Consider the following 14307-nt stretch of genomic DNA (forward strand, 5'->3'; position numbering starts at 1 on the left):
GTACAACTATGTACAAAACTTTAAACAGTATTTGACAGATTTCTACAGCTGGATGTAGAATACAATTGAGATAAACAACTGCTGGGAAATTTACATGGCAAAGCATTAGCTTTAACACATTTGGTTCAAAACCTTCAATTCTGCTAAGAACAAATGTGTCTTTTAATTAATATTTAGTTTCTCATGGAAAAATATAAAGAACATGTAATGGCATTGCAAATACTTTACAGAGTTCAGCACTGATCTAAAAACCACTCATCATATCCCCTGGTAACCTAACACCAATAACTGAGACTACAATTTCTTACCTGGACATAACCAGAGCATAAAAAGGTCATCATACTGCAATGTTAGCCTAAAAAGAAAAATATCAAAAGGAATCGATACTTACATCACGAGTATTTTCTCCCCTTTATCTTCAGTCTATAAAATATATAGTGTTTTCACCTAGGCCTGAGATTAGTAGGGTTAAAGATGGCTGTTGTGTTTTAAGAAGCTTTTTCACATGAAAATGGTTAGAGACAGACCTCTCTCCTACATTTTCTGCAAGGGGAGTAAAAAAACAGTGGATGTTTTATAGGCTGCAAATTCCACCTTGTAAGACAGCGTTAACAAAAACTCAGTAATAAAAAGGAAGCAATGCTTTATCTTCAAAAAAAGCACATAACTAGTGAGTAGTTACTGGTGGCTCATTCTCATCCCCCTCCAATCGCATCTTCAAAAGCAGGAAAAAAAAACAACATAAAAGAGCATGTTTAAATGCTCCTAGTAGCTGTAGGCTACTAATCTCTTCAATTCCTGGAAAAGGTGAACCTTATTCTCTTAGGAGCAGACAGCATAAACGTAGTTCCACCGACCTGAAAGCAATGGAGCAAGAACATCAAGTTTAATTTGCCTTTGGGGTCCTCTTTGTATCACAAGAAATTATCTCTGAAAGCAATGCTCCTCTTTTTCTAGTACAATAGAAGAGCACCCAAAGAGCACAAACCCAATCTTGCCATGTACTATTTTGAGAAAGTGTCCAGCCTGCAAAACCAGGATTATTTTACATGGAGTTTTCTTTTATTCACACTTAAGGAGGGGAGAAAGCACACTTTTACACACACACAGCTTAAGTAACTGAAAGTTATGGGAGAAGCTTTAAGTAACATGAACTTAAAACTATTGTTTTCCCCACCCTTCTTAAAACACCCACTTGCTACTTCTGGACTTTCATCCAAACACAATTGCTCACTACATAAATAAAACGCTGTTCATCTAACACTGCTCAACAAAATCTGAAAATCTATTTCCAACCAGCAAATGAATGAACATTTCCAAAAGAGAAACTAAACATTAATTTGACTTTTAGACGGTAACAGTAGCATTTCACATCCTTAACTGCCAACAAAAACCATGAGAGGAAATCCCCAAACGCCCCCCCCCCCCCCAGTGAAACCTGAAAGAATTTCTGTCCTTTAACAAAAACAGTTTTGTCTTTCAAAATCCTCTCACACACAAAGTGGAATGTTTCTCATGTACAGCCTAGTACTGAACACTTTATTTGCAACAGTTTAACAGTCATTAACTGAGCAACACCTGAAACCTTTAAATGCCACAATTTTACATCTATTGAAATGACAGTAAATGCAACAGTTGTTTTACTTGTAAGCACATGACAAAGTGATATACATCACAGATTTGCTGGTTATCCTCATGTTCACCCATGCCCAGGGTCATCATTCACCTGGATCTGAATGCACTTATTCCAAGAAAGTGGAATGTAATGAGGAAATATAATGCATAAAACAAGGAAAGGCAAAAGAGTGATGTTCCCTCTTTAGCTTTGTAGCTGTAAAATATCTTATATTCCAATATGATATACATTCCAAGTTACCTGAGTTTACACTTCAAGAGAAGTACCTGAAGCTAGGCCATAGGGTGGGCACTGTGCAACTGCTGTGGCCATTTTTTTTTTTTTTTTTTTTTGCATTGTGTGTATTACAGAAGTTAGAAACATAAACACCTGGATCAATTGTAAACATAATCCTGAAGTACAGTATTTTCCATAGGACACAACACAGCAAGACATTTTCTATTCAGACAGGCAACATTTTTTTATATATAGAGAGAGCTTATTTATACTGTAGAATTTGAAACAGAACACAGGACACAGTACTAATCTGGTCAAACGTACTATGAAATGCATAGTCTCCACTTAAAACGCTTAACGTAATATGGATTCTGCAGGCATTACTGCTTTCTCACAAAAAAAATGCTGAATATGGATTCTGTCCCTGCCAAGAACAGTGTTGAGATATTTTTTTGAACGCTGCTAAGTATTCCGTGGTGTTCTGAAAGGTTGTCACCTCATGCAGATGTATCTGAAGTAGGATCTCCTCCCTCCTTGTCTCGGGGCAGAGGCCTGCTCCACCTTGCTCTAGATTAACACGTAGCTCTGAGGAGAGGAATGGTCTTCAGTCTGAATTTCTTGCAAAAGCGGCTGCTGCTGCTGGGACGGTTGCTGTACCGGGATCTCTGGCAAGTCCATTGTGCTGGTGTCATCTGACAGAGATGAGAAAGAGACCCGAGACGAAAGCTGCTCAACAGTCAGGGTGCTCAAACCTGTGCTTTGACCAGAGTTTGGAGAGTTCTTCAGCGTCAGGTCTGAAGCAGGAAGGAGGGGGCCCAGAAGTTTTACAGGACAGAAAGCTGATCCGGTTGGGATGAAATTAACCTTGTTTTTGTCAGGACATGAAAAGAGAGGGGCTGAGACAGGCTGACGAGACCTACAACGAGAAAAAAGATTATATATCTGGCTAGCTGAGATGTTTTTCACATTATGAGCTTTGTGGTTCTATACATTGCTAAAATGTGAATGACGAGGAATGGGATTAATTGGACAGAGGGGCAAACATCTTCCATATTGGCAGTCAGCTAACTGATCCACAGCATTAAAAATAGTACCATCACAAAAAACGACTTGGTAATTACTGGACAAACATGCAACTTCCAGCACAAAAAATCTGCAGTACATATGCACATGAAAAAATGCCACGATTAATTTAGAATGGCACAAATTCTTCTTTGATAAGCGATGCAGCAACAACTTATTTAGTCATTTTAAATTCCTTTGAGGACCTCCATAAAACAGACCTCTCATTTCCCATATTCCACAATTTGTCTGGAGGCTTTTTCCACAACCCAACATTGCTCCTTTTACCACCCAGCAGGCAATGAATGCTGTTAGAGCAAGAAACGTCCCCTCCTAAATTCTTTCATCCACAGGAGCTTAGCATGCAACCTCAGCAGCATGTGCTGTGCTCAAATACTGCTGGGTCTAGGAGAAAAAGACATGATGTCCGTGAGTTTAATTTCCAATTTCTTGCTCAGCAAAAAATATTGAGCAAAGTCTATGCCATAAGCATACTACCATCTATAAACACTTCACACATGCTTCATTCCATTTTCTACGTTTTATACACATCAAAGTGCAACCTATGCTTGAAACTGATAATTATGACAAGGGGAGTTTTTGCTTAAGCCACAAAAACTTAAAATGTTAAAAAAAATACATGGAAAGAGGTTTATATAAATGCTTAAGAAATTATTGTACCTTATCTTTCCTGCTTGGATTTTTGTTGCCTTTTATAAATGCACACAAAGAGGTAAAAGACTCCATTTTCTCTTCACATCAATGTAAACACTTGAACTTCTCTTCTGCACAAACTATAATAATAGTTTGCTCCTGAAAAACCCATCAGCTGGAATAGTTTATTCATCTGCAGTTGAATAGGCTCAGTAAACAGGTTTACTGCTTTGCAGATACCAGCTGATATAAAAGGCATTACTTACGACATTTCCTCAAAGACCTTCACTCGCTCACATCCCTCTGGGGGCTCTCGTTTGAACATGTAGCTGTTGTTTGGTTTGGGAGATGAAGCATACTTGGGCAACGGTGAGCTACTCCCACTGTCTGAAAATTTAAAGCAGTTATATTACTAGAGATTGAGAGTGCTTTTTAATTAAATTTGATTTCCAAACAAGATGGCTTTTTTCACAATTTAGCCACTACGCTGGTTTGCTTCTACCACAACGCTTCCTTTATTGCAGGCTACTTCTAACACCCGTGTACAGCACATTTCTTCTGAGTATCAGCTTTGGTGCAGCAGCAATCTATTGTATAATAACATGTAACAGGAGGACATTTTTTTATCCAGAACACTGCAATTGGAACAAGGCAGAGCTGTGATCCTGGAAACAAACACATTCTTTATTACATAGTTCAAAAACCAAAAATAAACAAGGTAATGTGCATAATACATGCAGAAGAATTATGAGTGGTAATGATAAAACACCTTCTCACTGTATAAACAGTGTTATTAAAGATGTGTGTATACAGCTTGTATCTTATTTTAAAACATAATTCTTCAGTGGAATATTGACCCCATTAGTGTCGTGAACAGCTCAGAAGTTGCAATGAAACAAAACACATTTGTAACACAGGTACTGCTACCTCACCATTACAATGTCTTATTTTACTTGTTTCACAGTTGTGAAGTTGCTTTAGTATCTAGAATAAAACTTCCACAGTTTAATTCTCTCGTCGTTACTGGCTAAATGATACAGGTATTCTTTGTAACTCCAGCTGTGTGTGTATTTTAACCAGACACACTTTGAATTAAAGGTGTGAAGATCTAGGACAAAAGGCAACAGGCAGATTTATTGGTACCCCTCAGAAAGTATGAGAGAAGGCTCAAGTCTGGTAATGACAGAAGCACAGAAGTTTGAAATATTAAGACCTATGAAAGGGTTCACTTTAAAAAGTTACGCTGACAACTTGACAGTAAATACATTAAGGAAATAAAGTAGGTACAGAAATAGTTATCCACAGAAAATTAGCTTTCTGCAGTGGCTTCTACCTTTACAAAAAAACAACATCTCTCCCAGAGTAGTATTATTGGTTCCCTATTCCCTGCTTAGGATTACAATTAAAAAATGAAATTGCAAAATTAATAAGGACCCACCAGCTTACAAATACACCTCAATTGGAGAGAAATAGCTGCTCTTGCTTTAATTCTTTTGAAGTCTTTCCACTTATGTGGATTACATCATTTTTAACTCAAGTTTATACTTTCCTCTTGTGCATGTGTGTTGCCTTTTCAGCTATCCAAGCTTCAAGCACTATGATCTAACTTCACCAAAGTGGACAGATTTGTCTTTAACAGCTTGCAAAGAGTAACTACACAAACTATGATATTACCATGACTCAAATACAAAGCCTAATCATTAGATGTTTTGAAACATTTCTGCTTCCTCTTACAACAAGAAACAAATCAACTCAAATGTCACACTTCCCTTTGAAGATTATGAAAGATACGAAATTAAAAAAATGTTGAAGTAAACCTCAGTAGCACATTGATTATTCAGCTCTTTGCTGCTGTAGAGCGAATACAGAACTTCTATTTACAGAATTTTTGGTGTTAACTACGAAGGCAGAAAATGCTTAGAGACAATACAGATATTTGCCAAGTTGAGAGCATGATGGTCCTCTTGGCATCTTTCCACTGCTGGCACACACCGCTCATTCCAAACACAGAAATCATTAACAGAACCCAGACAGTTTGTTTCCTCCTTCTAATATTTAAAATTGAAGATCCAAGTTTCTATTTTAAAAATTAGAGACATAAAATGTACTACTGTTCATTCCACCGAATAGTGGAAAAACATGGCAGTACATCCAAGGGAAGAATCAAACAGAATTCAAAGTTAAGTCAGTTCTTGGAAGATTTAAGAGTCTTGTCTGCTAGCCAGTTCAGCTTTCACTCAAGTTTTTGGTTTAGTTAGCCCTGCCTGGCTGAAACTTTCTATGTAAGACATCTGCTAAACAAGTAGTATCTCTCTCAACCCTCCCTGCTTTTAAAGCTTACGAAGTTGTTAGATTTTCATTCTGACCAAATGTACACCACGCACTATTTGAAGAACACGCGTGGTTGTGAGGAAACTCGCACATACAAGGCAGGTGTTGGGCAAGAGCAGAAGGGGCTGGGAACACAGGCCACGAGTTAAAGCGACAAGAGGTAGAATTCACGGTTTAAGCCAGTCTCCACTTGTGTATCCTGTAAGCTCTGCAGTGCTAAACTGCCCCGCATTAATCCCTGATGACACAGCAAATCCATGTGTGTTTTCTGAGTGTTCGCTGTTGAGGCCCCAAGGCCGAGCCCCTCAGGTCCCACCAGCAGGGGGCGCCCTGCCGGCATGTCCCAGCCCACCCATCCCATTTCGCCCCATTCCATCCAATTCCAGCCCGTTCCGCCCCGCTGACAGTGACTGATCATGGAATCTTTAAAGGGAGTTTTGCTGCCACAAACGCACAACAGACAATATGGAGCCTTGTCACATGGGATTTCTGGGCATAGATTTAAAAGCATATATACTGTTAACTAGAAAACATTTTAAGAGTGTCATTAAAACATTAAAAAAACTATTTTAACCTTAATACCAGAAATCAAAGCTTGCACATATTAGAACAACAAAAGAGGTAACTAAAAAAGAAATCCGTGAAACCGTTTTTTGAGTGACTATACTTGAACAAGAAACTTTGCCAGTGAGCCTTGGGATTTCTTTGGATAGGTTCAAAAATAACTACTAAGACTATCCAAAGACTTCACTAACAACTTTTCTTTAAAGAACTGAGTCAGATGCCCAGAATTTAACAAGCATTTTAACAAACATGTTACTTTTAAGAGCCTGCTAGCAACAGTGGGACTACTAAATGCTATGTAAAGGCACCTAAATTAAAATCCCTGAAAAACGGGTATACAATCTATATTTGTACAAAGAAACCCCTCCAGATTTCATCTGCTTGTACCTTCAGATGCCTTTGAATTTCACCTCTGTTGCAGCTCCTGAGGATGCTATGTAGGGATCTGAATTAGAGTTTCATGGACCAGAGTATCACAAAACAAATCCAGTCAAACAGTAGTTTTAACACAAAATCATAAAGTCAAGGTGCCATGAAATTAAATACATTCTTTCCCAACCCTTCTTTGTCTACTCTAATCAATACTGTGCAGTAGCACTACTGTGTTCAGAGCAATATTGTGGGCCTTTGCTGAAAATTAGCTTTCACTTGCTTTTGAAAAATTCAATTATTTAACAGCTTCTTGCAGAAAGGTAAACCCAACAGTTGATAGAGTCCAAAGGGCAGCTGGGAGGGCCTCAGGCCAAAGCACAGCTTTGCACAGGAAGTAAAAGATGCTTTAGGAATGTAAAGCAGTGCTGTGTCTGTACAGAGCATTGGCTCGTCTCACTGCTTATGTCTCTCAGTCAAATTAACCCTCCTTTCCTATTCAGCACAGCAACACACCCCACAACCATTAATAACGCTGATAACTCCACTTTTTAATGGTAAAGCCAAGTTATTTCCATCAAGAGGAAAATTAAACCTTTAGAAAAGTAACAAGAAAGCATCATCAAAACATCTGCATTTGGTTACACAAAGCATTTTCCAAACTTAAGGGCCTCACAAAAAACTGATGATGGCTTTACTCTAGCTCACAAAAGCCTTTAAAATTAAGGTGTGAAAAAACCTTCCCAAGTTTTTATTGTATAGAGCCATTGACAGCCACACCAAATGTATTAACTGTCCCTCAAATTCGCTACTCTGTTGCAACTTCTACCCATATCCCTCATTTTACTATAATTTAATGATTTTGAAGTAACATTCAGAACAACTGCCCTGTAGTATCTCGATGATATAAGAGAAAAAAAGCACCTTTTCTGACTATACTTTTATAGCCTCTGAACAAAGTACTTTCTCTTGGAAAACTGCTACATATTTTCCTAGTTTTCACCTTGCCCTTAGAGAATTAAGTTGTGATGAGAAGTTCAAGCTTTTATCTTTCATATGCACAGTATTACGTACCTTACTTAAACTCATTTTAAAAGGCCATTATGATGACTTAAAACACTGGCTGTTTATCATCATCACCTCCACACTTCTCCTGGAGAAGACTTTTGATACAAGCCTAGGATTAAAGCAAGTCTTAAAACCAAAATTCACAAATAAGTATCTACTCATAAATTTCACTCCAGTCAGCTGTTCAAAAAATCCAAGACAGGAGATAAACAGTCTTGAAAAGCATTAAAAAGGCTAGATGCATTATTTCAAACTGTCTTCACTTGCTGCTGCCAAAAAATGTACCACTGAAAATTCCCATTACTGTGATGAAGGAGTACTGACTGCAGAAGGAATTATTAATTTCCTTGCTTTTTAACTTATATTTGTTATCAGGACATATATGAACCAATTTACCTGTCAAGATGGTTTTTTGTGTGCTAATACTTGAGTAGATGTTTCTATAGTGATTCAGTCTTGACAACGCATTAAAATTCATGTGCATAGTATAAGAAAGGACTATGGTGGGGGGCAAGCTAATGCCACTTATTTTTGGAGAATAGGCAACTATCATGTTGAGCTAACACTTTAATGTGCTTAATTTACACACTTGCGCACACACACCCGCAGTTCAGGATTCTGGGCAGATGGATTTATTTTCCACTATTTCCTTTTAAATTCAAGAGGGGAAAAAACTTTCAGAAATCAAGAAAAGGTAGTATTTCTCCTGCTGACTTCTCCAATCCTATTCCCAAATTACCTCAACTATTAATAAACAGTATTTACAAAAAACCGCTTAACCTTACTTATAACCTCAAAACACTGCTATCTTTAGCTCATTGGTAAATATATGCTAAATCTTAGAAGTTTTTGTTTCCTCTGTGAAACTTACTCCTCTTAGCTTGCATGATTTACCCAAATCCTACATCCTCCCTACTGAAGTCCATGTTTCAGCTAGCTGACCAGAAGCACAAAGATAATTTTATTAGTACACAGTTGTCAAAAAAAACGCAGTCTTTTTTACACTGGTGCCTATATTCTCATCGTCCACAGTCTGTCAGTAACTCTTAATTACTGAAACTCCAGTTGTACTCCCACTATAAAACCCAACAACATTTTACAGACTTCAAAAAAACCACAGGATATTGATAAACGCATAAATTATTCAGAATTTTTGAGCTGTTCTGCAGCATACAGAGAAGTAATTACTCTCCACCAGGTGGTTCACACAGGTATCTGAGCCTCTCAACAAACAGCTTCAAGTGGAATGTAAGAGTTCAGAAGCAGAGTTCTTTTAAAAGCAGTATAAAACTTTATCACCATTTTGAACAGCAAGCAACTCACCTATGATAAATATACAGTCTACTACAAACCTTCCTGAAACCTTTCTTAAATGTAAAGGTGTTACAGTCTGAATTCTTCATATCAGAATCTTCATAAATAGTTAACTGTTTGCTGTGCTCCTCTGACGTATTTATGGAAGATGTTTGTGAAGTTCCACAAACAAGAGGGAAAAAGATATGTAAACAAACAAAACCAATTTTCAGATAAATCCTCAATCCCTCCACAACCATCAAACAAAAACAAAAACTGATGTAATGAGTAAAATGAAGGTAGTTGTAAAAGCATGACATCACATGCCTCCCATAGGTAAAGGCAGGCCATTCTACTCTCACCTTTATCACGGTCATAGAGCAAATCTTCTGTTGAACAGGGACTCCCATCCTGAGATTCAGGAGGGCAAAAGGGAGAGACACATGGTGAGTGACTGCTGCAGCTGCTGCTGCGCTCCTGGACAGACGGAGTCTGCGTGTCAATGCTTCGGGTACTACTGCTACGATAGTGAGCAGGCAACGGCGCCCTTCGACCGTCAGGGATATCCAAAGGCTGCAGGGGAAACAAGCAATTCACGTTACAGAGAAAAGAGCAAACTCACAAGCAGTGTCAGCCTACAGCACTCATAAGTGAAGGCCTTAAGAAGAACAAACACCGTTTTTGAAAGAACAGGATCTCACACAAGAAAATAATGCAGTGTACAATGGATACAACATACATTCATTACACGGAGTACTGGGGCAACGTGCACACGTTTCAACACAAAGTTAACATCCACACTTCAATACATGCCAGTGTTACGTTTCTATGGTTTTTAGTATAGTTTAAAAAAAGCAAACCTCCCTCACTAATTTTATTTAGTACTACGATTTTCAATAAAGGTCACTGCTATTATAAAACAAAAACAAGTACCCTAACAGAGTTCACATGTGGATAAAAGGGAAAGTAGAAAATGTCAAATACAAAGGCATACTATTGCCATAACAACCAGCTAAATTACAATTATAAAAGGAAACCATCCAAGTTTTGTTAGTAAGTTGTAATTCTCCAGCACACCCCTACATTCCATCCTTCTATAGATGATGCCCACACAGGCTTGTAATAAGGCTCACAAGCTTTGTCTTGAGCCAAAGCTGGTAGGCTCTGCCTGCCCCATCAGCCTAGCTGGCAGTGGCCAGAGTGATCCTGCATCTCATTCTGCAACATGCTGCATAGACATGTTCACAGCAGTAGACTGGCACGCTCTACTTACTTGTCCTTCCCAATGGAAAGCTAGTTTTTTCTAATAAAGACAGTGCTGCTTTCAATGTAAGAAATCAAGCGGGAATTAGACTCTTGCTTAGAAGTGAAGGGGAAAAAATGTCTGCAAGATTTAAACAATTTTTATTCTCACTTCAATGAGAACTGTGTCCAAACTATAGAGAACAGCTTAAATGTTCTAGCTACAAAAAAATTAATGTCTTTTTCCTTCTCACTTCAAGTGAACATTTTTATTTTATTGCTTCTCTTCCACATATATTCCAAAACTGTAACAGCTTGTCCAAGAGCCTAAAATTCAACCCAACACTTTTGCTAGAGGACATGACACCTATTGGCCGAGTATCACATTCTCCCATTTTCAGCAAGTCTATCCAGAAAACCACCGCGAACTATACAAAGAGGCAGACACAGCAGAGCAGGAAGGTAATTTTCTTCTTATGAGGCTTCCAGTTAATACCATTTCATATTTCAAATAAGAGCAAAGAAACACACTATAAAGAGAACATTACAGTTGCTCCATCAAATGCTGTAAGGTTTGGGCACAGCTGTGTGGTCTGTTCCAACAGCTCAGTTCACACTGCATATGCGTTACAACACGACTTGGTGCTCTATTCCCATCACTCCCAACAGTCCCTGACTCATTCAATGCACAAGACAGACCTTCAGAATTGTAGCATTTGCTACACAGACAGAAGAGAGAAAACAAGACTGAAGCTGTAGAAAGAAAGCAGGATCATAATTACCATAACCAAACCAACAAAGGAAAAAAAAAAAACAAACCAACAAACAAACTGCCACGCAAAACAGCATTTTTATTTCTCTCTCTACCACAAAAATTCTTTGAGATGCCAAGGAATCAACTGAATCAACCTCTGTCTTTTATAGTATCTCTTCTGGATGCCCAGTTTACACAGGTTTGATTTGTAAAAGTACTCTGCATTAACAGATACAGTAGGAGACTACAGGAGCTGTATTCTAAACTCCTAAAATGGAATGCAACATCCTGAGTTACCTGAAGAACCCCACTATAGAACCCTGATGAATTCGTGTTTCCCCATCCATAACGTGTAAATAATACCTTTCTTCGCGTAACAGTGATGTAAAGGGAACGAAATTTCAGACACACTCCTATTATAAAAGAAGCAAAATCTCAGGAAAAAATTCAGATTTCTGACTTCAAAGCAAGGTGTAACAGTAAGCATGAGGACACAAATCTAAGGAGGAGAAAAGAAAAAAAACAACTGCTTATTAAGGGCATACACTATGGTCTATGTAACAGGGAAAACAAGGATTCCAGGGAGGGGAAAAAAACAGTAAGTAGTCACATAATTAAAGATTCAGGATAACACAGATGTTCTTCCACACCTGGAGGAACAACATAGTCTCAGGCAGTCAGGAAGTATATCCCACATCACATATTTCAATCTCCCCTGAACTAAAGCCTGAGGTACAAAAACGATCCATATTTTTAGACACATATCTAGATACACTCACAAGCAGAAAAAGCTAAATATTTATCATTCTTTACAAGTGCAATAACATTTAAGACACAGAAAGTGTCAGTTAATTTCTCAGGTTTCTGGGTTTTTGTATTTATCTTTACCTCGACGCTGACAAGTGCAAAAAACTCCATGAAATTACCAACTAAAAGTATTTCACTTGTTAAAAACTTCATGTATCAAAACTGATCAACATAAAAAAAGCACTTTTGAAGTTACTTTCCATGAGTCATGCCCTAACTATTCTAAAACTGAAGTTCTCACAACCTTACAAGATAAGAAAGAGGGCAACTAATTTGGTACAGCTGCTATTACTTTCCATATTGCCCAATGCATGGAAAACAACTGGAAATTACTGCATTCTATATGCTATTTCTTGAGGGTTTTTTTTCCAAGTAAGTCGACCTTATGCCAAACGCATTCTGACAAGACACTTGTCCATCCCGACTGGATGTGTGCTCTTGGACACAGTTACACACTGCTCTCATCTCCCAGCAAAGGCATGAAAGTGCTCCATTTGACAAGAAGCATGCATTTCTCAATACACTGTTAACATTCACAACTTTTTTTCCAGCAAAAAGATCTATACTGAAAACAATCTCAGTAACACTCTACTTAAAAGAATCAGGAATGCTACCAGTCTGTAATAATATTACCAATGGGAGTCTCCTCACAAGTTGTACATCTTTTTGGGAGCCAACTTCTTAATAGCAAAGCATTCAGTGCTATTGATTTAAAAACTTTCCTCTGGACTGGAAGACAAGGGCCAACATAGGGAAATGCTTCTTCCTGCGGGCATCAGTGAAGCCATCAATGCATTAGACTTTGCATTTTTGCAAGTGCAAAAACCATAATGCATCCTAGGAAGGAACATTTGGGAAAAAAAAACAATTTTCAGATGAAGGCTATGAAGACTTAAGTAAGGATCCTCTGTATCTGTGCAAAATAAAAGAAGCAATTTTACTACAGAATTAAGTTTCCAGATAGGTACATAAAACCACCTTGTCACCTCCTTCCAGAAACGTTAGAAATCAAACAAGGAACATAGTAATCAGTTTACTTACATTGTCTGACAGTCCATCAAAATTTCTTTATTTCTAATTACTGTATACTTGATAGTTCTGGTAGAATGTTTTTCCTGACAGGAGGCCTATGAATATGTCTGTGTTCTCCTACAGGGCACTTATCATGATTTTCACTGCTGTATTGCATAAGAGGGAACACCTCTTATCCCCTAATCCCTACAAAAAGTCCATCATCTTATTGTATCTCAGTCTCCAATGATTGTGTTGTGGAATCACAATGGGACAAAGAACAAAAGCCTGCAACAACTTCACAAAAAATTGATTCCATCCTACAAGTTATGGTGAGAATAGACACACACACCATCACACCTTGCCAGAGTTAATCAGCAAGCTATAAAAGAAGGACAGAAAATATATCCAAGAATTTTGAATAAATGCATTAGAACATTAATTAAAAGTTTATTAATAGGTTTGTGGAGAAAGAGGTGATTAAGAAGTGACTCAAAAAGGACAACTTAGCTTAATGAAAGCAAAAAGGAAACACATTCAGCTAACTAAGCAAGATGAATTATGTGAAAAAATACAGTTATGGCTAAACTGCAAAGAATGAAATTTTTTGAATACTTTGACCACCATGCAATCTCTCTAAACTTTATAGTCAACTGGATTTTTAAAAGGTAATGACACAGACAAATTACTAATCCTCAATTATCTGTACGAAACACAAAAATAATAGGACAACACAAGAGTGGTTTGTGTTTTTTCACTTTAATAACTACAATTTTAATCATCAATAAGATGTTTAAAAAAAATTTTTTAAAGTTTCAAAAAAGTAACAGAACTAAACCAGAGTGAGTAAAGACAGAAGACACATCCCAAAGCAACAAACTATCTATGACTGTGCTTTTAAAGCAGTTTCTAAAAATACAAAATGTTACAGCAAGAAAGAATGGCAGAAAACTGAAAGAAAAACAAACAGGTTCAGTAGCAGTGAAACCAGTGAAGTTTGGTTTCCTATCGTTTATCTTTTGTTCAGTAATTCCTAACCTTTAACCTAGCTGCCCCCACTCCCCCAGGCTGAAATACAGCTAAACTGTTCTATAAGGAGAAAGTTCACTGGCAGTAAGATTGAATAAATTATGATCTTGTTATGATCTTCCATAAGCAAACTGAGGTCTTGTAATCTCAAAGACAGTGCTAGGAGTCCCACTCTAGGTCCCACAAGACCAGACTTCACAGGAATTAACAGTTACATAGCAGGAAACAACCCTCTGGCCACAAAGATGGACTTGACTTCAAGGGCAATGTC

General features: G+C 37.8%; 1 protein-coding gene across 4 annotated transcripts in view; it reads right to left on the reverse strand.

The window, feature by feature from the left end:
• Nucleotides 1-1414: 1414 nt before the first annotated feature.
• Nucleotides 1415-14307, reverse strand: part of GLCCI1 (glucocorticoid induced 1) — a 52187-nt gene continuing 39294 nt past the window's right edge. For 2 of the 4 annotated variants that reach the window (XM_066196860.1, XM_066196850.1), the window contains exons 6-8: nt 9556-9766; nt 3835-3955; nt 1415-2768 (exon numbers count right to left, since the gene is read on the reverse strand). In XM_066196860.1, the coding sequence (XP_066052957.1) occupies nt 2420-2768; nt 3835-3955; nt 9556-9766 (681 nt within the window). In that variant the 3' untranslated portion in view covers nt 1415-2419. The remainder of the gene's footprint in view (nt 2769-3834; nt 3956-9555; nt 9767-14307) is intronic. The other 2 variants (XM_066196878.1, XM_066196869.1) reach the window with 1 other exon arrangement.

Source organism: Chamaea fasciata, unplaced genomic scaffold (assembly GCF_029207755.1).
Source record: "Chamaea fasciata isolate MVZ Bird 193981 ecotype frontalis unplaced genomic scaffold, bChaFas1.0.hap1 SCAF_1, whole genome shotgun sequence".
NCBI lineage: Eukaryota > Metazoa > Chordata > Aves > Passeriformes > Sylviidae > Chamaea > Chamaea fasciata.